General features: G+C 45.9%; 2 protein-coding genes across 2 annotated transcripts in view; one reads left to right on the top strand and one right to left on the bottom strand.

The window, feature by feature from the left end:
- The first annotated feature begins 328 nt into the window (after nucleotides 1-328).
- LOC110968695 (dual specificity testis-specific protein kinase 2-like) overlaps nucleotides 329-25,469 on the top strand; it is a 44,735-nt gene continuing 19,594 nt past the window's right edge. The window contains exons 1-4 of the mRNA XM_051945481.1: nucleotides 329-602; nucleotides 3,815-4,276; nucleotides 17,346-18,293; nucleotides 20,927-21,671. Coding sequence (XP_051801441.1) covers nucleotides 21,465-21,671 — 207 coding nt within the window. The 5' untranslated portion in view covers nucleotides 329-602; nucleotides 3,815-4,276; nucleotides 17,346-18,293; nucleotides 20,927-21,464. The remainder of the gene's footprint in view (nucleotides 603-3,814; nucleotides 4,277-17,345; nucleotides 18,294-20,926; nucleotides 21,672-25,469) is intronic.
- Nucleotides 18,070-21,466, bottom strand: LOC127533334 (uncharacterized). Its single transcript, XM_051946007.1, has 4 exons — nucleotides 21,392-21,466; nucleotides 20,981-21,113; nucleotides 18,481-20,789; nucleotides 18,070-18,159 (listed from the first exon to the last, which is right to left on the bottom strand). Exons 1-4 carry the CDS (start codon nucleotides 21,464-21,466, stop codon nucleotides 18,070-18,072), a joined length of 2,607 nt encoding a protein of 868 aa, XP_051801967.1.

The raw sequence follows: 25,469 nt of genomic DNA, 5'->3' as shown, positions 1-25,469 counted from the left end.
ATCCAGTGTTTATTTAGAGGTCAGTGGTCTGTCTGCAGGCTGCAAGAGAAAGGCGTGTCGCAAAGTAGGCGTGTTGCAAAGCTTTGCGACACGCCTACTTTGCGACACACCTCTCACCGGCAATCACGGAGAAACACGCGAGATATGAGATTTGAATCTTCAACCATGGCCGGTCGTGTCCACACCGTAAGTTTTAGCATATTTCATGTAATAAATGTGAACGACTTGCTGCATGTTGTTGTTTCATAGCTATGGTGATAGGCGATATTATAGTATGTAATATTATTTCATTAAAGAAACAGAAGTACACCAGCCTGTTGCTGTGTAAACATCACAAAAAGAAAGAATGAATCAAATATTTCTTGCATTAATGTTAAATTGACTATTTCTCAGGGGAAGTCTGTTCATGTTCTTGACCTAAATATTCCGCCAACATGGCTGACACCACTAAGCTGCAGCCCTTTACAGTCTTTGCCCGTAAGTATATTTAGACAAGATGACGGAGAAATGGATATGAAAATCTGCTTCTCGGTTTAGGAAACTCACAAGAAATGGATGCCATTGTCATTCCTCTCTGGGTTCCTGGACACTTCATGTCGTGTGTAAGTTCTTTGTGTATTGAAGCTTATATTTGTGAAGTTGTTTATTGGAACATTGTTAAGAACTCTCCTCCACTAGCCTAGCCGCGCTAGACAACCCACGGCAATGAATTTAATTCTCTGCCAGGGTGGGTCCAGTTACCCTCCATAAGGCTCGAGGCTGGATTCTCCTAAAACTGGCCGGACCAATCACCATGAAGTGTAGAGTCAGAAGGCGGGCGTAACGAAGTGACGACAGAGGCGTGACGATTCTGACAGAAACAACCGGAAACAACCATAGAAACAAGGATAGACAAGAAGATGGCTGCGCACAATAAACAGTTATCTTTGGACTCGGCTTTGGCCACAGCCCTTAAAGATTTGAAGCTAAAATTCAACTTGAAAGATAAACAAAGGACTTCACTGAAGTGTTTCATTGAGAAGAAAGACGTATTTCACCGAATCCTCTGATTTCCAGTGCTCTAGGAACTACGTCAGCCTATTCGTTGCGCTGATTGGATACCTACTCAATTGCTGCAGAGTGATTTGAAAGACACCCTTTTAGCCCGCCTCCCTCCCTGTCCAGAGTTCCTAGACCCTTGTGTCTTCAGACCTGGGTCTAGAGCAGCTAGGCTACTCCTCCACGTGCTCTCTCAGGGTTTTTTGTCCTTTGCATTATGGCCCAGTAGCACTGTCTCTCACTGTAGTAATAAGATCATTATCAGTGTAAGATGTAACGTCACGTACTTATGAAATGTATGTACAACATCATTTGCTAAATTTTTTTCATCCTACAGTCTAAACCTTCGCCTCACCCTCCATTATTCTCTTTAAAATCCCATTCTTATTTCCTACAACTTCACTACAACAACCTGTCAATTCAAATCTTCTTGCTTTGTATTGACAACGTTTTGGTTAAGAATTTGAGTGTCTTTGAATCTTTGAACTCCCTGTAATTGCTGTATTCTACAGGTGATGAAGCCAGTGCAGAAAGACATTCTGTTCATTGACTCTCAGTATCACACCAAAAAACAGGGGTTTGGACATGACAGATATCGCAATTGCTTGAGGCAATAAGCTTGTAGAGTACTTTTATTTAGGCAAAGACGTTCCCTTGACTAAGGTTTGTAATGTTACAACTGAGATTTATTTCTATTTGCTATGTATTTGGCAAAAACCAATCAGTGCAACGAATAGGCTGACGTAGTTCCTAGAGCGCCGGAAATCAGAGGATGCGGTAGTTTGGTGAAATACGTCTTTCTTGTCAATGAAACACTTCAGTGCCGTCCTTTGTTTATCTTTCAAGTTGAATTTTAGCTTCAAATCTTTAAGGGCTGTGACCAAAGCCGAGTCCAAAGATAACTGTTTATTGTGCGCAGCCATCTTCTTGTCTATCCTTGTTTCTATGGTTGTTTCCGGTTGTTTCTGTCAGAATCGTCGCGCCTCTGTCGTCACTTCGTTACGCCCGCCTTCTGACTCTACACTTCATGGTGATTGGTCGGCCAGTTTTAGGAGCATCCAACTTCGAGGCTTACTGAGGTAGACCGACCGTGGCAGAGAATTAAATTCGTTGCCGTGGGTTGTCTAGCGCGAGAAGCTTCGTTTAAGGCAGTAACATTTTTTAGATGTTCATGTGGCATTCATTGTACATAATTTACATGTTTAATTTACAGTTCATTTAGGATACTTCTGTATTGTGTGTGATGGCATTTTTACGGATATTTTATGTTAAATTAAAAGATTGTGTGTGTATTATTGTGTATTATCCAGCTTCAGTGGCTAACTCTGACCAGCAGAGGGCACGTTCGCTACACAGTAGAGTGGTGATAACAAAATCTCGCGTGAACGAGATCACGAAATCAGCTGTTGCTTGTTGTTGTAGCGAACGCTAAATTTATATTGTATATTTTACCTTTGCAGGTAAGCAGAGTTGGAGTGAATGGGTTTATACGTTATGTGGTGTTGTATGTTGGTTTTGTGTGCTAGCTAAGTTGTGGTTAAGATGTTTGATGTTATTATTTCTCTGTTTTTGTTGGCGTCGTTTGTACAGCTAAACCGGGCAGTGCAAAGTGTGCGTGTCGCGAAACGTCGCGAAGCTTTGGGACACGCCTCTCTCTTGCAGCCTGCAGACAGATACTGTTGGTCCAATCCGGCCCTCAAAGTGTAAAAATTCCAGAGAAGACATTAACTGCAGATTGTAAATTAGTAAAACTATAAATTTAAAATCATTTCTAGACCATGACAAGTTGTTTGGATCAGAAAGTAAAATACTAGATTGTTCTTTGTTCTTTTGTCATTTTGAGTCTCATTCTTGTAATGTTTTGTCTCGTTTTTGTTTTTCGTCTTTTGTCTGACTTTTGTCATTTGTCTCATGTTTTCATTGTCTTGTGCCTCATTTTTGTCATTGTGTGTCTCATTTTTGTTGTTTTGTGCCTCATTTTTGTAATACTTTGTCTTGTTTTGGTTGGTTTTTGTCTGACTTTGATCGTTTTAATCATAAAGTAAACATTGCGTTTCTTTGTACACATTCTGTGATCTGGAAGTTGTAATGTGGCTGAATGTAGTTGAAATTGAATTTATTTTTCTTAAGAAATTTGAGGTTGTTCGTGATGTTTTGTCAGGTGAATTATAGACAGAAAAGATGTCAGACACAGCTTCCTATTGTAAATGTGGTAAAATAAAAATCGTAGTAATAGTAATAATAAAGACCGACTTGGCCGTTCAGCACTGTCAGTTAAATTACATTTAACATTTCCTCCCTCTCCTGCACAGTGGGGTAGTGGTTAGCACTGTCGCCTTGCAGCAAGAAGATCCCCGGTTCAAATCCCGGCCTGGGCTCTTTCTGCATGGAGTTTGCATGTTCTCCCTGTGCATGCGTGGGTTTTCTCCGGGTACTCCGGCTTCCTCCCACAGTCCAAAAACATGCTGAGGTTAATTGGTTACTCTAAATTGTCCGTAGGTGTGAATGTGAGTGTGATTGTGTGTCTGTATATGTAGCCCTGTGACAGACTGGTGACCTGTCCAGGGTGTCCCCTGCCTTCACCCGAGTCAGCTGGGATAGACTCCAGCACCCCCATGACCCTAGTGAGGATAAAATGGTGTATAGAGGATGGATGGATGGAAATGATTCCTTTTTGCCTTAAAGTGATGAATCTATGAAACCCTCCCACTTCTGTGTACCATTAGCTGCAGCTCCAGCTCAGGCTCACCCATGAATGTGCTTAATGTATTTCCAGGTATTTACATCTGGAACTGAAACACAACTTAGAAGATAGTCGACTGGAAGAAAAAACTACGGTAGGAAAAAGGTGCAAACAGGATGACAGCAGACGTGAGAGGATGGTCAAGAGATTCACAATCAGTGGACTGTAGCTGGAGCCAGAACATCCAGAACCACCAGACGTGTTCCAAGTGTCTCTGACTACTGAACATCCAACACCATCAGAAGCGTCTCACCTGGGAGAAGCAGAGAAAGACCTCACACAGTCTGGAGGGACAGCAACAGGATCAGTGTTGCTTGAAATCTGGTGTGAAGTTTCCACGCCCAGTGAAGGTTTGGGTGTCATCTGCTGGTGTTGGTCCACCGCGTATAATCAGGTCCAAAGCAAGGCAGCCGTCTACCAGAACATTCTGCTGCACTACATGCTTCTGTCTGCTGAAGAGGTGTTCGGAGATGGAGGTTTTGTGCGTGAGTTGAAGTTGAGTATGGAACCTTTTCCACCTTATTGTAATGAGTTAAAAGCAGAATCAGGCTAATTCAGAAACACAGCATTTATCACGTTACACGGCAAACTTCTTGTTGCCTAAGAAGAACCAGAACAGCTAGAGGAGACCCGTGGCTGTGGACCAGCAGCATCTCTGATGTTCATAGCTTTTATATCTATCAAACTACCTGTGTGTTGAAAGTATAAAACACTTTTTGTTATTTCTGTTGAAACTTGTTCCTTTGTGTGAGTCAAGGATCACACATTGTTACAAAACCTTCTACTTTATTAGCTAACTCATAAACAACAGCATAGCATCCAGAGACGACATGTTGGTCACCTGACAACCTCGGACCGCGCACACCATAGTGTGTGATGATTGGCTGAGCTGCAACAAACAGATACACAAGTACGGTGGCTCACTGCAGACAAACTTGACAGTCATTTAGTCAAATAATCTACATCCTTTCCCTTTAGCTCACATCTCATATACTAAACAGCAATGACAAAACTTCAGGTGTGTATTTATGACACAGACTTTTCAAGTAAACAAGAAAGCTTGAAACTGTAATAGAAAAACAATTCAAAGTGGATAAACATATCACTTTAACAGCTAAGTACTTGTATCACTAACAAACAGTGCATTATCAAGTGCATAGATGAAATGTAGTGCAATTGTTCAATACACATAACTTTTCAAAATACTGGTAACCACGTAAAACATACTGTGCACAAAACATTATTTCCTCCTTCATTACAGGTATCTTGGGTTGGGTTTACAGATGCGACCTGAACGTGTTGTGTACTGAGCATTTCTGTTCTCAGCGGTGTAACACTCAAACTTTTCCAAGCAGAGGTCACTTCACCAAGGGGTTCATCTCAGAAATAATAAAAGTTAATTGTCACTATCAGTAGTAATGCAGCTGATAAACACAATCGGATTCTCTTTTAAACTTTCTTAAGTTTCTTTACTTCCATCTTTTACTCCAAAAAAACCCCGCTGTTTCCCCATACAAAAAAAATACATTGCCACAAGATTACAAATAGAAACTAAACCTTTATGCTTTCTAAATTAACTAAGAGTCCTTCCCTAACGAAATACAAAGTTTTCAGTCAAATGGTCCACTTCAGATACTCTTTTAAGAAAGTTTCTATCCCGAAAGGTCCTCACGCCGGCGGCTTTTCCTCCGTCCGTTCGATGCAAAAAACAACAACAACACGGTAATCCGACCCAAAAAAGAAAGTTCCGCTAAAAAAAAAAAAAAAAGCGATCGATCGTTAAAGAAAATACTGGTATACCAGAAAAAAAAGAGTTTCAAAAAGGGTGGATCTCACCAATATCCCGGGTGCAGAGGAGATAATCCTTAAGTGAAGGATCCCTTTGTCTCTTGGGGTGGCGTCCGCGTCAAGATGTTGACGGCCGGGAGTGTACGTCTGGTCGGCTCCGGTAGGATCTGGGCTCTTTACAGGTTCAATAGTCTTTTTCCAACCTTATTAAAATGTCTTAGGCCTTCGTTCATTCTTTTTTTAACTTTACACACTCCTTTCCTTTCAGCAGCCTCCTGTCACTCCCGCTCACACCGTGTCTCCCCCGTTCCTCTACGCCACATCCTCCTTATATAACCTTTGTTTACCACATTTTCTAATTACTATTTTGGAATTGTTTATTATCCCACCTACCTAAATACATTTTTAGCACAGGGAACATCATGCACAAAGACCAGAAAACTTTCATTTTGTTTTCATCATGTTATTTATGGTTCTTTATTTCTTTTAATGTTTCTTTTAATTTCATTACTTAGGTGACAATGTCACAGATCCCCCCTCCCAGCCGAGGTTGAGGGAGGCTGAACCCCAAAGTAGGGTTTCAGATTGACCGTGTTGATTGTGTCTAACCTCTTGTTTAGGTCATTCCACTGTACTTGGTAGTTGACTGGGCCTAGCTTTCTCACTATTGTAGCTGGGCCTGACCATTTAGGCGCAAGTTTAGCTGAGAAACTATCGGATGCTTTAGATAGCGGGTGCATGCGGACCCAGACCTGGTCTCCCGGAAAGAGTTGTGCACCTCTCCTTCGGGTATTATAGTACCTGGCTTGTCTGGCCTGACACACTCCCACTCTCTTTCTGACTTGTTCTGTCATTTCTTTTTGCCTCTCTAGCAATTTGTAAGGAGACTGGTGAGGAGAAGGGGATGTACAGATCATCCGTTCCAGGGGCCCTTTAAGCGTCCTTCCAAGTGCCAATTCTGCTGGAGTTCTACCAGTAGTTTCATGTTGTGCAGCATTAATGGCAAAACGAAATTCTCTAATCCACTTATCCCAGTTGTTATGCTGGTCTCCCACATAAGAGGCTATCATGGTCTTGATGGTGCGGTTGGACCGTTCTGTGAGATTGGCTTGGGGGTGGTAACTTGTGGTGAACTTTTGGGTCACTCCCCAGGACCTGCATAGGTTAGCCATCTCATGGCCAGTGAATTGAGGTCCACGATCTGACACTAGCTCCTGTGGGACACCAAAGCGGGTGAAGATCTCATCCTTCAGAATAGTTGTAATGCGATGAGCCTTGCTGTCTTTTAGGGGAAACATTTCAACCCACTTTGTAAAATAATCCTTAGTCCCTGACAAGTAGTGAAGACTACCCTTCCAGGTCTGTTGACATTGGTGAGATCTTTAACCATGTCCATGATATCAGGATCCTTTTCCTGAGCTTTGTGAATCTCCGCCAACGATGTTGGGAGATCAGAGGAATTTTTGGAGATGTTAACGGCTACATAAGCAGGAGAGTTGTCGTGAGGAGAGACTGCCCTCGACAGTGCATCTGGCACAATGTTTTGCAGACCTTTTCTGTAGCAGACCTTAAACTGGAATCGTTGGAGACGCAGGATCCAACGTGTCAAGCGTGATGTTGTTTTGGGACAATTGAAGGCCCACGTCAGTGCAGCATGGTCTGAGTACACTGTAAACTCTTTCCCTTCAAGGTAATGATGCCACTTTTCAACTTCCCAGACCACAGCCAGACACTCCTTCTCTGAGGTAGAGTAATTACACTCAGGTCCTCGTAACCCCCTTGAGGCAAAAGCTATCACCTTTTCACCTTCCTCGTCCCTTTGCACCAGGACTGCTCCCAAGCCTACCTCACTAGCATCTGTGTGTACTTCAAATGGAAGTGAGTGGTTAGGCTGTATAAGAATGGGAGCCTCGGCCAGAGCTTGTTTTAGCTGGTCAAAGCTATGTTGAGATTCCTCTGTCCAGGACCATTCCACCTCCTTTCTTGTCAGCCGATGCAAGGGTGAAGCGATATTAGCAAAATGTGCTATAAATTTATGATACCACCCCACCAGACCAAGAAATCGCTGCAATGTTTTGATATTGGTTGGTGTGGGGTATGCCGTCACTGCCAGTGTCTTTTCCGGATCCACCTGGACCCCTTTTCCTGACACCACATGTCCTAGGAATTTCAGTTCTTGACGAAAAAAGTGACATTTCTTAAGATTTAGTGTAAGGTTGGCCTTGTGGAGCTTTTCCATCACTGCATTTAAATCCTTTAGATGCTGATCTGGAGTGGGTGAAAACACGATCACATCGTCAATGTACACAAAGCAGATTTTCCCTCTCAGCTCACCCAAAACCTTCTCCATAAGTCTCTGAAATGAGGCGCCAGCATTTTTTAAGCCAAAAGGCATTGATCTGAATTGGTAGAGCCCGATTGGTGTGATAACTGCCGTCTTAGCCTTGCTGTCTTCAGCCATCGCCACTTGCCAGTACCCAGATTTTAGATCAAGGGTACTAAAGACAGCTGCTCCATGCATAGATTCCAAAAGATCGTGGATAATGGGCATGGGATACGCATCCTGAAGAGTTTTAGCATTCAGAGGCCTGAAATCTACACAAAACCGAGGTGTCTTATCAGGTTTTGGGACTAAGACCACAGGAGAGGCCCAGGGTGATTGGGAAGGCTCAATTATGCCATCCTTGAGCATTTGCTCTACCTGTTCAATGATGATCTGACGTTTGAAAGGAGATACGCGATATGCTTTACAGCGGATCGGTACCTCATCTGTGGTAAAGATCTTGTGCTCCTCCACGGTGGTTTTACCTAATTTACCAGAGCACACCTTCGGCCAAGCCTTCAAGAGTTCCCTAACCTCTGGGGGATGGTCTATAAATTCTGGGACTGTCTCAGCATGACTGACAGCTGTCTCAGTTCTTGGAAGGGCCATAATAAGACTTACACTGGGACGGGTGTCATGGCTCTCTGTAGGCTGAGTAAGGAAGGGGTAAAAGGTATAGCCTCGAGGTCCTTTCACTCCATAGGTGTTGTCGCCCAAATTAATAATAGTTGAGGTCTTGACCAAGAAATCTAAGCCTAAAATGATGGGTAAGGCCAGGTGTTTGTCGGCAATGATGTACGTTTCTAATGACCACATCACATCATGCCAACTGTAAAGAAGTTGAACCTTTCCCATGGCCTCATGGGACGTTTTCCCATCTGCAAAGGCAAAGCTTTGATTATCACTTGGCTTGAGTTGTTCATCCTCCCGGGCCAGCTCCAGCCACTGACTGTGTCGCATGAGCGAGAATGTACAAGCAGTGTCAAAAACGGCCTTACACTGTACACCCCTCACTTCTATGGGGACATGCAGGAGAGTTGGAGGCTGTTTCTTTCCCCGTTGTACGATGGTTACAACATCAGCCTGTTTCTTTGTGGACCATTTCTCTTGGGGTTTCTTTGACATCTTCACTTTTGCTTTTTGTTGATCCACCTTGCCCCAATACTCCTTGGCAGCTGTACAGTCTTTTTCCACCAAAGTACCAATGGAGACTAGCTGCTCCACGTTGGTGACAGTGCCTCTCAGGCAACCTGCTATTCTGGGGTTACAATTATTGAGAATTTTCCTCACTAATTCTGCCTCTGTTATATCAGGCTTCCACCTTAGACAGAGAGCCCGATAATCGTAAGCAAAATCCCTTACACACTGATCAGGTAGTTGAATCATGTCTCTGAGCTTCTCCTCTACTTCTGTGAGGTAATCTAGTGGCAGGAAAGCAGCATTGAAGGCCTGTTTGAAATCAGCCCAATTGTGAACAGTACACTTAGCAACAGTCCACCAACTGTGTGCTGGGCCTTTAAGAACACTTGATAAAGCTCCAACCAGTTCAGCATCACTCAGAGGTCTAACAGCAAGAAAAGTTTCGCATTGATCAATAAAATTTAGGATATCTGCCACTTCTTTGCTGCCACTGAAAGATGGAAAATCCATATGTACAGCAGGCTTTGAATAAACTACCCTAGTAGCTTGGCTGGTTGAAGGAATAACGGGACTGGTGCTGATGGAATGAGAGGCAGTCTGAGATTGCATCTGATCAGTAGCACATGTAGGCCTGGTGCTAGGCTGTGTTACAGCAGAACAGGGAGTTGTAGGTCCTGCAGCTAAACCTCCATGCAGAGAGATGGGGTTTGGAGTATCCACAGAGGCCATGCTTGGACTAACTACTGCTGGTGAGTATCCCGTGTATTTGTTTGCTTTTGAGACAGGGTCATCAGGAGCTGTTTGGCATGAGGAGGAACGCACATTACCTGGTTGGAAACGCAATCCTGTGCTGTAAAAAGATCTTTGGATTGTATTGAGACTGGCGCGCTTCAGCCTTTCGAGATCCATTTTCCACTTCTCATCCCGTCGTTGCAGACACTCCACCAGCTGCTCCTCAAAGTTCCTCAGGGTGGTCATCATGCGATGTTCAAGCACTTCCAAGCTCCTGTCTATATAACCTCTGATGTTCTCTTCCCTGTTAATGGCACTGCTAACAGAATCTCTGAAATCAACCTCCAGGGACTTTACTTTATCAATGACTACTCCTAAGTCTGTGCTGATGGATGTCAAAACTGGGAGATTTAAATAAGCAGAAACATCTGCCTCTATCTCCTGTTCATCCCTCTCATCTCGCTCATCCTGGTCAGATAAATACAGAGAACTTATTAAAGATGTGACTTCACCTACAGGATTCCGTCTAGTCACCCAAGCATCAGAAGCTCTCTTCAGAGACTCCTCCCTGTCCTCAAGCCCAGCATTTGGAGTAGAAACTCTGGTGTCATTGTCTATATTCCTGTCAACATTTATAGGACTAGATGCATTATCAAGTACTATCAGGGCTTCTTCATTATCCATGTTTGTTCTTTTTTCCTTCTTTGTTTATGTATATATATGAATAAATATATTTATATCTACCTATATGTTGATTTATTTTATTTATTTTTATTTTTCCAAAATGTCTTGTGTCAAACCCACTCAAATTTCTGAAGGACAAGTTGTGCACAAGTTGTCAACAATATTCAGTCCAACGAAAAAAAAATATGTTCGTTTTGCTTAGAATTTAAACAGCAATTTTTACAGTTCGGGAAAACTTTTATTTAGTCTACTTCCTTTTTCTGATCCCCGTACGGGCCACCATCTGTAACACTCAAACTTTTCCAAGCAGAGGTCACTTCACCAAGGGGTTCATCTCAGAAATAATAAAAGTTAATTGTCACTATCAGTAGTAATGCAGCTGATAAACACAATCGGATTCTCTTTTAAACTTTCTTAAGTTTCTTTACTTCCATCTTTTACTCCAAAAAAACCCCGCTGTTTCCCCATACAAAAAAAATACATTGCCACAAGATTACAAATAGAAACTAAACCTTTATGCTTTCTAAATTAACTAAGAGTCCTTCCCTAACGAAATACAAAGTTTTCAGTCAAATGGTCCACTTCAGATACTCTTTTAAGAAAGTTTCTATCCCGAAAGGTCCTCACGCCGGCGGATTTTCCTCCGTCCGTTCGATGCAAAAAACAACAACAACACGGTAATCCGACCCAAAAAGAAAGTTCCGCTAAAAAAAAAAAAAAAAGCGATCGATCGTTAAAGAAAATACTGGTATACCAGAAAAAAAAGAGTTTCAAAAAGGGTGGATCTCACCAATATCCCGGGTGCAGAGGAGATAATCCTTAAGTGAAGGATCCCTTTGTCTCTTGGGGTGGCGTCCGCGTCAAGATGTTGACGGCCGGGAGTGTACGTCTGGTCGGCTCCGGTAGGATCTGGGCTCTTTACAGGTTCAATAGTCTTTTTCCAACCTTATTAAAATGTCTTAGGCCTTCGTTCATTCTTTTTTTAACTTTACACACTCCTTTCCTTTCAGCAGCCTCCTGTCACTCCCGCTCACACCGTGTCTCCCCCGTTCCTCTACGCCACATCCTCCTTATATAACCTTTGTTTACCACATTTTCTAATTACTATTTTGGAATTGTTTATTATCCCACCTACCTAAATACATTTTTAGCACAGGGAACATCATGCACAAAGACCAGAAAACTTTCATTTTGTTTTCATCATGTTATTTATGGTTCTTTATTTCTTTTAATGTTTCTTTTAATTTCATTACTTAGGTGACAATGTCACAGCGGGGAGGTGTGTGATAGGTTTGGGCTGTAAAGGGGACATACCATGTGAGTGTATGGGGTTTGGCTCAGGTGTATGTGTTGTAGGAGGAATACAGTCCATTGTGGAAGAGCCAGTGTCCTGGGAGTCTGGTTCCTCTGTTTGGAGCGGTGATGGTGGAGACTCCGCAACAGGGAGAATGTGACGGCGGTTTCTCCTGTATGTTTTCCCATTAAACTGGATGATGTAGGAGCGAGGCTCTTTACCTATCTCTTTGACAGTCCCTAGCTTGTCATATCCTGTTGGGGTCTGCATTCGGACCACTTGTCCTTCTGCCAGAGGCTGCAGTGGGCGGCTTGACTTGTCATAGTAGCGCTTTAAAGTGGCTTTTTTATTGAGTAGTTGGGCGTGGACTTGTTGGGTGTCCCTTACAGTCGGTTCCAGTAGTTTAGTACATATAGGGATTGCTGCACGTGTCTGTCGTGACATCAGGCGTTCAGCAGGTGAACCTAATGTTGGGTCACGGGGAATGTTTCTCAAATTCAGTAGGTTAAGAAAGACGTCAGTTTTGTCTCTGTGAGATTTTTCCATCAGCTGCTTAGCACTACGTACTGCTCTTTCGGCTAGGCCGTTTGACTGGGGAAAGTCAGGGCTGCTGGTGGTGTGGACAAAATCCCATTGTTTGGCAAAGTCTTTAAATTGCTGACAGGTGTATTGTCTAGCATTGTCAGAAATGACTGTGTGTGGTGTTCCATGAACTGAGAAATGTCTTTTCAGTTTCGTGATCACAGATGTTGCTGTCAGGTCACGAAGGAGGTCGATTTCAAACCATCCAGAATATGAATCCACAAGCACCTGATAGTGTTGGCCATGCCATTCAAAAATGTCTGTAGCCACTGTGGACCATGGGATATCTGGAACTGTGTGAGGGTGGAGAGGTTCCTTTTGTTGATGAGGCTTTGTGCTGTTGCACACGGCACACGACAGCAATTCTGTGGTGATGTCGTTTGATAGTGAAGGCCAGAAAATTACGCTTCTCGCTCTGCGTTTGGTCGCTTCTATGCCTGGGTGACCTTTGTGTACAATGTTTATGTATTCCTTACGCAGAGACAAGGGGATAACTGCCTTATGGCCTTTTATCACAATTCCATCCTCCACTGTTAGTTCGTCTCTGTAGGGAAAGAAGGATTCAATAGCAGGCTGCAGCTGGTTTTGTCTGGTGGGCCATCCTTTCTGGATAACTGCACTGAGGATCTGCAGTGTCTCATCCTCTGCTGTGTGCTTTCTGAGTTCCTCCAGACGGGCTGTGGAGATATAACTCACAGACATGACTTGAAAAGCATCACTTTCAGCTGGGCTCTGGGTGGCATGTGTGTTTGGAGCTCTTGAAAGAGTGTCTGCTACATACATATGTTTACCTTTTTTGTACACCAAGCTGATGTCGTAGCTCTGCAGCTGGAGTAACATTCTCTGAAGGCGGGCAGGTGCTGCATGAATGGGCTTCTTGAGAATAGTCACCAGAGGTTGGTGGTCCGTTTCCACAATTATGGGCTTTCCGTACACATAGTGTTTGAATTTTGTGCATGCAAACACGACAGCCAAAAGTTCCTTCTCTATTTGAGCGTATCGTGTCTCAGTCTCAGTGAGGATGCGAGATGCAAAAGCAACAGGTTTGCCATTTTGCATGCAAGCGGCTCCAAGTCCATAGCATGATGCATCGCAGGTGAGTGTGACCGGCTCTCTGACATCGTAGTAAGCCAGCACGGGTGGGCTAGATAGGCAAGATTTGAGGTGGTCAAATGCCTCCTGATGCTGCTGAAACCAGCACCATGCAGTCTCTTTGTGGGTGAGTTTCCTCAGTGGTGCTGCAATGTCACTGAAGTTTGGAATGTACTTCCCAAGATAATTGACCATGCCAAGGAAGCGTTGCAGTGAAGTAACATCAGTGGGGACTGGCATGTCAGTGATTGCTGCTGTTTTGGATGGGTCCGCTTTCAGACCTTCGCTTGTGAAGATGTGGCCCACATAGCCGACCTGGTCCAAGTGAAATTTGCATTTGTGTGGATTTAGCCTGAGGTTGACCTCTCTTGCTCGTTCAAGCACTATTTTCAAGTTGGCATCGTGTTCAGCTACACTACGTCCACCAACAATGATGTCATCGACAATGACTGCACATGGATAGCCTGCAAACAGCTGATCCATTGTACGCTGAAACACCTCACTTGCTGAGCTGATACCAAAGGGCATGCGAAGAAATCTGTAGCGACCAAAAGGAGTGCTAAATGTTGTCATCATTGAGGATTTCTTGTGAAGACGTATCTGCCAAAAAGAATTCTTTGCGTCTAGTACAGAAAACACTGTTGCCCCCGACATTTGTGCGGCAACCTCCTCAACACTCCGCATAGGGTGGTGAGGCCTTTTTAGTGCTGTGTTAAGGTCTTTGGGGTTAATGCAAAGTCTGATGTCTTGTTTGTCTTTTTTTATGAGCTGCTACCATTGATGAGACCCAGTCTGTGGGCTCAGTGACTGGAGTTATGACGCCAACGTTCTGCGTACGATCAAGTTCAGCTTTGACTCTTTCTTGCATTGCCACCAGATGCGGTGTGCTGGTCTGACTACAGGCTGTATATCAGGATCCACTGTCATGGAATATGTAACCGGCAGTTCTCCAAGCTCATCACTGAAGAGGTCTTTGTACTGTGAGAATGTCTGTGTGCTGAACTCCTTATTGCTCTCTGTGGAAATGTGGTGGACATCAGGGCTCAATTTTACAATTCCCACGTTCACACATGCACAGAATCCCAGTAGTGGTGTCACGTCTTTATCCACTATGAAGAAAGGCAGAAAATGGTGCTGCTCCTTTAAGAAGCACTTGAGTGTAACTTTGCCCTTTGTCTCTATTTTTATGCCTCCATAAGCGACAAGATTTGTTATTTTCTTCTGTTTAGCAAGTCGCTCTCCATTGCTGACCTGGTTGAATGTTTGCAGAGACATCACATTACATTTAGCTCCAGTGTCCACTTTCATTTCAGTGGGTCTGTCATTTATGCACATAGTGACAAAGCCTTCATCCTGCTCCTGAGGTTCAGAGTTCACAGAGTCAACATATTTGTCAACTTTAACACCATTAACGTAAAATGTCTCATCTTCCTTTATTGTAGATTGATCTATTGTCACTTCGTGTACAGGGTGTCTGAAAGTCTTTGTCTGATTTAGGCTTGTGCTGACTCGGCGGCATTGACTTGCAGCATTTTTTGTAGTGGTTCATTTTCTTGCAGTTGTGGTATTGTTGTCCAAAAGCAGGACATTTGTCTCTTTTAGCTGCATGACTATTTCCGCAGTTGTTGCATTTTGTGATGATCTGAGTGACCTTTGGCTGATACTTCTTGTTAGAAACTGGCCTTATTACATCAACATTGGTGGCTTGTGTGGCCAGTGTTCTGCTATTTTCCTCAGTCATCTCGTGAATACGACAAATTGAAATGGCTTTTGAAAGTGTTAAATCACTATCTCTCAACAGAGATTTCCTTAAAGAGTCACTGGTGATGCCACAAACAATCCTGTCACAGATAAGCTCATCAGCTAGATCTCCAAAGTGACAGCTTTTGGCTTTGATCCTTAAATCACTGATGAAGGACTCTATGCTCTCACCTTGCCTTTGATTTCGTGAGTGGAATTTGTGCCGTTCCATCGTTTTGTTGCTTTGAGGGTTGCAGATTTCATTAAACTTCCTTTTCAGGCACTCCAGGTCCTCCCTGGACTCTGCCGGGATGATGACGGCTCCGTCCGGGCCGGGTGCGCGAACCTCCGCTGCATACACAAACGAGCGCTCTCTGGCTTCAGCTCCTGCTCGGTTGAGGAGAATATAAGCCCTCGTCTTCGCAGGTTTATCGGAGTGTGCGGCAGCAACAAAAATATCATACTCCCGCTCAAAAATACGCCAATTCTCGGCAACATCGTCATTAAACACGACGGGGTCCGGTCTGCGAAATCCGTCCGCCATTACGTCGGTAAAAAAACAGCAGGTTGTCCGGCGAAACTGCTACTCACAGGCGAAAAGTCCGTTATTCTTCTGACACCATGTTGAAACTTGTTCCTTTGTGTGAGTCAAGGATCACACATTGTTACAAAACCTTCCACTTTATTAGCTAACTCATAAACAACAGCATAGCATCCAGAGACGACATGTTGGTCACCTGACAACCTCGGACCGCGCACACCATAGTGTGTGATGATTGGCTGAGCTGCAACAAACAGATACACAAGTACGGTGGCTCACTGCAGACAAACTTGACAGTCATTTAGTCAAATGATCTACAATTTCAGCTGACTTATTCAGTTTATTTAGACCACAAATGTAAATGTGTCACAGAGACTTTCTTGCCTAACTTGAGCAGTGCGTTGTTATGCACATAAAATTGGATTTTGTTTAGATATTGATGTGTGACACTTCTAACGTCACCCCTGATGGTGAGATTTAGTTTGTGTTGAGCAAAAGAGTTGAGGAAAAGGTTTCTCTCTGGACATTTTAAATCTCATGTCACTACCACCTGTGAACTGTTGACAGTTACAACAATCCAGTGAACTTCATCAACCAGCCCTGAATCTGTCCTGATGCGTAAATATCAGCTTCCCCTTTCTAAACGTGTACATTTTCTGGTTTTATGGTTGATTCTGATGTTTCTTGGTGACTAGGATCACAAACGTGCACCTTTACGTGCACACTCCACTGTGGTAAAGATCAACCATCCTTCTAGAGGACGAACCAAACCATGATGTCATCTTAATCAGTGACATCACTTTTAACCGGTGATTATGTTGTCAAGAAAAAAATACATGTATGAGGGCATTTATTATTCTTCATATGTGAAGCACATATTCCGTATTTCACACGTTTAATTTATATACAAGATGCAGTTATTAATAGCGCCACAGCTGAGCTACATCCAGGTCAAACGGATTCTTCTGGTGTCACCATCTGACTGTGGGCTCCTCCACAGTCCCTCATCTCTTCCTCCAATCCAGGATCTGTTCGTGGATGTAAACCTCTGCTCTTCCAGCGAGGAGCACCATTCAGATCCGCTCTCCATGTTTAGCTCTGCCTTCTTATCTGGTCCAAGCAGAAGCTCAGCTGTGCTTATATGTGTCAGCGTCAAGCTGGACACAGTTAGAGGAAAAACATACAGGAAGTTACAAGCCTTTGTCTTCAAAATAAACGTCTCAAAGTGGTAACGCTCAAATCTGCGGCTAACCATCCAGTAAAAGAAATGAAAATGACCACTGACTGTATATGGAGGTACATTACATCAACAAGCTCATATTACTGGAAAACAGTACATCACTATTAAAGTAAAACAAAGAATTGGTTTGATTTGCTGCTCAGTCCACCAAGAGTCAGGAAAGTGTATTCATCTGGTGGAAAATACAAATAACTCCACAACACAGCAATAAATAACCACAGCAATGAGCAGGTACATGCTACCACTGGCATACAGGGCAACCACTTTTATATGGAACCAGTTTCTCTAGGAACTATTGGAGGTTTCCCCCCAAAAAGCAAACATAAAAATGAAAAGCCTGCCTCATGGACCTCATGCTCTTGACATTTTTTTTAATACTTTATTTATCTGTTCTTGACATTTTTACAGTGGAACAGCCCTAAATGTTCACACATTTAGCGGGAACCTGCCTTCATGAATCTGAGAGACGAGAAGCTGGGATTGGTCCAACGTAGGAGCTCCGTCCATGTCTGAGTCCTCCTGATCCAGAAATGAGCATAGACACGTAGGGGGAGTGGAGCTGACGTGGGCCATGGACTGAACCTACCTGTCACTCAGAGCAGCCACGCCCTCAAATAACTTTAAACTTTACCAGACATTAAACAGGGGAGCTGTCTAAAATGTCACACCCTTTCTGTTTGACATGAATGGGGAAGTCATCTACAGAGACCAAAACAGTTTTTGGTCCCAGACTGTAAACATGTTGGACGTTTTAACGAGGGATTGATTTGTTTTTGCAACCAGTTGAGGAACTTCAGATTGTGGAACTTCCACACCGACTTAATTTTTCTTCTTTAGAAGTCGCCTCTTGAAAATGACTTAGATTTTTTGAAAAGTATTTTGAAGAAATAATATTTTTACATTTCCATTGCATTGATAATGACTTTTTTTGCATTGAGTTCTTACTGGGGGGTCTGTCTTACTAAACTGGCAAATTTAAACTGTTCATTTTTAATTTACCATAACAGCAAATACCCTGTAAAGCCATACAACTGTGAATCATTTGACATTTAATGATATTCCACAGAGGTGTACTCCCTTCTGTTTCACAGTGTGCGTGTGGATCGTGCACACGACTGGTAAATTAAAGCTTTTATTGTGAAGTTCCGAGCAGGAAGCGCTGCACGTCCCTGTCGTTCCTTGACTCCGGCTGCTTCATCACGATGGTTTTCACAACTGGCGGCTCCAGAAACCAGAATCCTGACAGGATTATGAAAATCAGACGCCTCCGAGGTGCACGGAGACATTTCTGCCTTTAGTCCACCTCCAGCACCCGAACCCACGGAGCATTCCCACCCAGAACACCGTGGGAGAGAGGTGAGCGTCGACCGAGTCCCTTCAGCTCCACTGTCATTGATAGCTCCGGTTCTTAGAGCAGCTAGAGGGTTATTAGGAGCAGATAAATCCTCTGTTTATTCATACATGGAGAACGGCTTTTTGTTTTTGTTTTTTACTCTAAGCAGCAGTAATTAGAGGTAAGGCCCGGAATATTTATGAAGCTGACAGTCTGGATTGACCGAGCAGGTCGATGATATCCAGAGGAGGTGAAGGCTGAGTGCCCTGTGGTGGCCCTGGGTGTCTGTAGGGGGGCCCTGGTGTCTGTAGGGGGGCCCTGGTGTCTGTAGGGGGGCCCTGGGTGTCTGTAGGGGGGCCCTGGGTGTCTGTAGGGGGGCCCTGGTGTCTGTAGGGGGGCCCTGGTGTCTGTAGGGGGGCCCTGGGTGTCTGTAGGGGGGCCCTGGGTGTCTGTAGGGGGGCCCTGGTGTCTGTAGAGGGGCCCTGGTGTCTGTAGGGGGGCCCTGGGTGTCTGTAGGGGGGCCCTGGGTGTCTGTAGAGGGGCCCTGGGTGTCTGTAGAGGGGGCCTGGTGTCTGTAGGGGGGCCCTGGGTGTCTGTAGAGGGGCCCTGGGTGTCTGTAGGGGGGCCCTGGTGTCTGTAGGGGGGCCCTGGGTGTCTGTAGGGGGGTCCTGGTGTCTGTAGAGGGGCCCTGGTGTCTGTAGGGGGCCCTGGGTGTCTGTAGAGGGGCCCTGGTGTCTGTAGGGGGGCCCTGGTGTCTGTAGAGGGGCCCTGGTGTCTGTAGAGGGGCCCTGGTGTCTGTAGAGGGGCCCTGGTGTCTGTAGAGGGGCCCTGGTGTCTGTAGGGGGGCCCTGGGTGTCTGTAGGGGGGCCCTGGTGTCTGTAGAGGGGCCCTGGTGTCTGTAGGGGGGCCCTGGGTGTCTGTAGGGGGGCCCTGGATGTCTGTAGAGGGGTCCTGGGTGTCTGTAGGGGGGCCCTGGATGTCTGTAGGGGGGCCCTGGATGTCTGTAGAGGGGCCCTGGGTGTCTGTAGGGGGGTCCTGGATGTCTGTAGGGGGGCCCTGGGTGTCTGTAGAGGGGCCCTGGGTGTCTGTAGGGGGGCCCTGGATGTCTGTAGGGGGGCCCTGGGTGTCTGTAGGGGGGCCCTGGGTGTCTGTAGGGGGGCCCTGGATGTCTGTAGGGGGGCCCTGGGTGTCTGTAGGGGGGCCCTGGGTGTCTGTAGGGGGGCCCTGGGTGTCTGTAGAGGGGCCCTGGGTGTCTGTAGGGGGGCCCTGGTGTCTGTAGGGGGGTCCTGGTGTCTGTAGGGGGGCCCTGGGTGTCTGTAGGGGGGCCCTGGTTGTCTGTAGGGGGGCCCTGGTGTCTGTAGAGGGGCCCTGGTGTCTGTAGGGGGGTCCTGGTGTCTGTAGGGGGGCCCTGGGTGTCTGTAGGGGGGCCCTGGGTGTCTGTAGGGGGGCCCTGGTGTCTGTAGAGGGGCCCTGGGTGTCTGTAGGGGGGCCCTCGGTGTCTGTAGAGGGGGCCTGGTGTCTGTAGAGGGGCCCTGGGTGTCTGTAGGGGGGCCCTGGGTGTCTGTAGAGGGGCCCTGGGTGTCTGTCGGGGGGCCCTGGGTGTCTGTAGAGGGGCCCTGGTGTCTGTAGAGGGTCCCTGGGTGTCTGTAGGGGGGCCCTGGGTGTCTGTAGAGGGGGCCTGGTGTCTGTAGAGGGGCCCTGGGTGTCTGTAGGGGGGCCCTGGTGTCTGTAGGGGGGCCCTGGTGTCTGTAGGGGGCCCTGGGTGTCTGTAGGGGGCCCTGGTGTCTGTAGGGGGGCCCTGGGTGTCTGTAGGGGGGCCCTGGTGTCTGTAGGGGGGCCCTGGTGTCTGTAGAGGGGCCCTGGGTGTCTGTAGGGGGGCCCTGGTGTCTGTAGGGGGGCCCTGGGTGTCTGTAGGGGGGTCCTGGTGTCTGTAGAGGGGCCCTGGGTGTCTGTAGGGGGGCCCTGGGTGTCTGTAGAGGGGGCCTGGTGTCTGTAGAGGGGCCCTGGTGTCTGTAGTGGGGCCCTGGGTGTCTGTAGGGGGGCCCTGGGTGTCTGTAGGGGGGCCCTGGGTGTCTGTAGCGGGGCCCTGGGTGTCTGTAGAGGGGCCCTGGTGTCTGTAGTGGGGCCCTGGGTGTCTGTAGGGGGGCCCTGGGTGTCTGTAGAGGGGCCCTGGGTGTCTGTAGGGGGCCCTGGTTGTCTGTAGGGGGGGCCCTGGTTGTCTGTAGGGGGGGCCCTGGGTGTCTGTAGGGGGGGCCCTGGGTGTCTGTAGGGGGGCCCTGGGTGTCTGTAGGGGGGCCCTGGTTGTCTGTAGGGGGGCCCTGGGTGTCTGTAGGGGGGGCCCTGGGTGTCTGTAGAGGGGCCCTGGGTGTCTGTAGGGGGGCCCTGGTTGTCTGTAGGGGGGGCCCTGGTTGTCTGTAGGGGGGGCCCTGGGTGTCTGTAGGGGGGGCCCTGGGTGTCTGTAGGGGGGCCCTGGGTGTCTGTAGGGGGGCCCTGGTTGTCTGTAGGGGGGCCCTGGGTGTCTGTAGAGGGGCCCTGGTTGATTCTGTGTTTATGTGCTAGTATTGTTGGCTCCAGCATGTCATTGTGTTTTTCCTATACATGTTTTCATGTAAATGTGTCGGTGCGGTCCAGTAACCGTCCTATGACTCTCCCTCAGGGACCTGTCCATGGCCCTCTCTTGGTACCGGGCAGCTTCAGCATCCGTCCTCACATCCTCCAGAATGACGGGATGACGGAGGGGACGGGGCCTCCTCATGTCCCACGGCGAGGAGGCGTTCGAGGGCTGCAGGAATTCCTTCAACCACAGTGACGAAGCTTGGAGGGTCGGAGTGACAGAACTTTTTCTCCAGGAGTTGGTGAGGACATGGATGAACGAACCTAAGAGGGACCAGAGATTCTTCCTCCACATCCAGTGAGATGAATGACTGGATGTTAAACCAATGGGACATTTGGCTTAATGAACACAAATCCTTTTTTCTACCGACTGCTAACCTGAGTGGAACTTAAAGAGAGATGTCACCACAGCTGGAGCTTTGTGGAATAAATCTGTTGTTAGGATATTAAGTCACTGATACAACCTGCAGATGCTCTGATCTTCTGACAGCATGATGGTGGGATTCACCATCGCCTCGTGACCTTTAGGTCCTCCTGAGGACAACAGCAGAGCATCTGCAGCGCTTGGGTCCACCAGCACCATGGACTACCACGCTGAGTGCTGCTTCTGTGATGCTGAGGACGCTCATGGCTGCCCGGACGAGCTGCCTCTCCACAGCATCCACGCTCCTAATCGGATTCGGCCGTCCTCGTATCGAGCCCTGAGGAGCGCTGTGTCCAGCCTGGCGCGCATCGACGACTTCTTCTGTGAGAAGATTGGTTCAGGCTTCTTTTCTGAGGTGTTCAAGGTACGTGAGCGCTACCTGCTAGTTGGTACAATATACGGTTTCATCCTTTATGACTGGAACTAGTCAGGATTTACCTCCTGGGTTAGTCTCTCTCGGCCCCGTTATTATTTTCGGTTTCGTTATTTTCGCAGACATCTGTCCAGATTGATTGATAGAAATTAAACCAACAACAGTTTTGATGGATTTGACAAAACAGATTTCAGAAAGACAAATGTGCTGCTCCCACCTTCTCCAACATGAAGGTTCACCTTTTTCCTCCTAAGTAAACTCAACATTTCTAGGTTTTGGACTATTGAGGCGCTTTTCCATCAGCACTCGGTTTAGGTAATTTTCCGTTACAGATGAGTTCCACCTCATCGCTGGTGGAGTCCTCACTCTGGCCGTTGTGGTCCTTGATGGACTGATAGTCACTGTGGAGCTTCTTCATCTTCTCCTGTCACTGCTTCATTGTCCTGCTGTATCCATGGACAGACATCTGCTCAGACACCTCCTGATAAACTTTCTCCAGCCAGCTCCTTCTGGATTCTTTGGTCCACCACCAAAGACAGAAAGGGTACAGGTCTGGTTGCCATATTCAAATTTTGCCAAGTTCCATAAAGAACAGCGTCGCTGTTGGCAGTTTTGTTAAAAAAATGCTGGGTTTGGTTTTGGTGAAGGAGTCGCTCTGGTGTGTCATCACTCCCTGTCCAATCAGAGGCCTGCACTCTGTAGACGTCACATTATCGGCTCCAATCAGCTCTCTGGGAACCCCGGCCCAGTAGGAACTAAAACAGTAGCTGGTACCAGGAACTACGTCCTGATGGAAAACCTCACAAACCCAGTAGAGTAGCTGCTGGTGGAAAAGCTCCTTTGGTCAGACAAAAATTTCACATTGTTTATGACATGTGCTATTCAGCCAGTCAGTTACTGAAAACAAATTAAAGACATTTCTATAGCATATTGACAAAATGTTTGGTACAGTGTTGGGTGTTCAATAGGACATCTATTTCTGTGGTTTATTTTTTTTAGGAAAGCTAAAACATTTTTCTAGAAAAATAGGATTTTTTCTTTGCCCACATACATTTTTGGCAGTGCAGAGTTTAAACTGAATTTTGTTGGTTGTGAAATACTTTTTCTATAACGTTTTTATTTGGAAACATGTCACAGGAAAAGTACAGTGGTCCCTCGTCTATCACAGGGATTATGTTCCACAAAACCTCTGCGACAGATGAAAATCCGCCAAGTAGTGACCATATCGTAAGTAGGGCTGCAGCTATCGATTAGTTTAGTAGCTGAGTATTCTATCGATTATTCCGGGAATTAGTCCAGTAATCGGATTCCATTTGAGGTGAGAAATAAGCTGTGCAGCAGCTGAATCTGTCCTCACTTTTGTTCACTGACGGCGAGTTTAGACGACCTTTCAGACCGTGGACTGGTTGGACACTCCTGCTGTAAACCATAGAAAAGCTGATCTGGTTAAAATAGAAGCGTCCCGTCACATTTAAGGACTGGGTTTGTATCAAATGAAGTCTGGGTCTGGGCTCGGTCTGTCATTTGGTGACCCGGGCCTTTAGTTGATTAAACGAAGCCTCGACTCAGAGAATTTAGTTAAATTACTTAAATAACTCGGGGAATCGTTCCAGGCCTAATTGTAACCCTAAATATTGGTGGACTCAGCGTCTCCAGGGCTGTGGGTCAGGCGGGTTGCAGTTATTTAGCATTTTTATGCTCATATATTTTTCTGTCTTCCATGCTAAACATCCCAGCTCTACAGGACAGTTTTCTGCAGGTTTTATTGACCGCTCAGCACAACAAACGCAGACCGCGCTCTTACCGACTCTCCTGAGGTACGACAGTTAAATCAGCTGTACCAGAAACAAGAAGAGTGGAACCAACATCTGGGACACCGAGCGAGCCATTTTAGGCTAGAAAATGCTTATTTTACTGCAAAATAATTAAAATAATGTAGCAATCACAGAGCCGGTCACTATGACTGAACTGTTGTGCTGCAATGCACCATGGGAGTTCAGGGTGTTTCCATGTCCTTATTATGGTTTGTGTTAGTGTTCCAGTGTTAGTAGTGTTTGTGTTTTAATGTGTTTTGTGGTTTAGTCAGCCTAGCTAGTTTGGTGAAGTGTTATGTTGTCAGGACTGTGAGCGTGAAATGTGTTTGACTTCCTGCCACATTTTTAATATTTCGATGTCTCTGTGTCAAAATAAAAGCATCTGCCCGTTGCAGAGTGCATAAAAGGCAGATATCAGTTCTCCAGCGTCGTCCTTCAGCGCAGCTCACCACAATAATAAATACAGGAAATATCTGTACTGCAAAATACCATGATAGAGTGAAAAATGTGCGATACCAAAGAAGTGACCCGTGATATGGCGATGGACGACAGTAAGCAAAAACTTCTATCCATAAATCCAGGAACAGGGTCAGGAACTTGAAATGTTCTGTAATGTTGGACAGAAGGACTTTGAATTATATTCAGTTCAAACGTTTGAAAATAATCTCATCTTCACAGGAGCTCATATGTTTAGTTTAATTATGAATTTTAAAGGACTTTTTAAGGTCACATAAAGTTACGTTTCTTGTACCATCATCCCATTGGAAACCACAGCAGATGATATTTGTTATTTTCATCATATTTCCAGCTACTATAACCGTAGTTCCCAATGATACGGTTTAATAAAAGCAGCCCCAACAGCAGGAAGTAATTCTAGTTATGTCCAGTTTTTCAGAGCTTTTTTAAGACCTGCAGTCCTCGCCGTTGTCTGAACTGAAGATGTTTCTGTGATGATATCCAGAGATGTGAAGTCTTCTCTGTTATTCTGATGTTCAGTGTTCTTTCTTTCATTGCCTGATCCACCTTACAACCTTTTCATGCAGTGCTGTTTCTGTTTGGAGATGCAGGAGGGTGGTAATCTAGACCAGATCATGCCTCCACCCTGCATTACTGCCCCTGGAGTGCAGCAGTTCAATCCCATTAAGTAAAGCTGCTGTGTGGCTGCAGAGCAGAGCTTTGTGTCTGAGCGTTTCACTGTTGTCCTACATGTCTACCAGAATATCCTAAAGATCGGTCGTTCAAAGGAGCTCAAAGAGAACAGCAGGGGACTGTGCTGTGTGGTCTTTGTTGCTATCAGTGGAACATGATGAGGAGCTCTGTCACCCAGAAGGTCAGCAGCTGGATGTGGGGGAGCTGTGGGTTCAACTCTGAGATGAGAAGAAGCAGAGAGGCACCGTCACAGCGTTGCATGAGCTAGATCTTTTTCTCCTGTCCTGGTAGCCAACATCTGAACCACTGGTACACTGTCACAGCTGTCGGAGTAAAATGAGGTCCATGGATAGTTTTAGTTACTCTGTAACTCTCTGTAGGTTTTGATAACGAATATTATTGTAAGCGCTAAAAAATGGGACCGCTTTGATCCATGACAAAAATACATCACCAGGTAATTGTCTAAAGTCATGTGACCACTGGATGCGTTTTTCCTGCATGTAAACATGCTGCAGCTGAAAATCACACGCATGGTGGGCGGTCCCTAGAGGTCACATGACCGCACTTTCAGCTTGACAATCTGGCAGATCTGTCGGAAAAACAAAGCGGCTCGTCCTAAAACTTTCTCTTTTATTTTGAAAACCCTTCAGTGAAAAGTATTTCTGAAAAACTTTTGAGGAGAGAAATAATCTGCAGAATCTGTCCTAGTTTAGTTCACTGACGGCTAGTTTAGAAGTTCAACCAAAGTTTTGGGATGTCAGATCTCCGCATGCTGCATCGAATTAGCATAAAGTAGAAGCCGAGTCTACTTTGTCCAAATGATTGC

This window comes from Acanthochromis polyacanthus, chromosome 3 (genome assembly GCF_021347895.1).
Source record: "Acanthochromis polyacanthus isolate Apoly-LR-REF ecotype Palm Island chromosome 3, KAUST_Apoly_ChrSc, whole genome shotgun sequence".
Lineage (NCBI taxonomy): Eukaryota > Metazoa > Chordata > Actinopteri > Pomacentridae > Acanthochromis > Acanthochromis polyacanthus.
The sequence above is the reverse complement of the archived record's forward strand: the minus strand, read 5'-3'. Positions and strand labels throughout refer to the sequence as shown.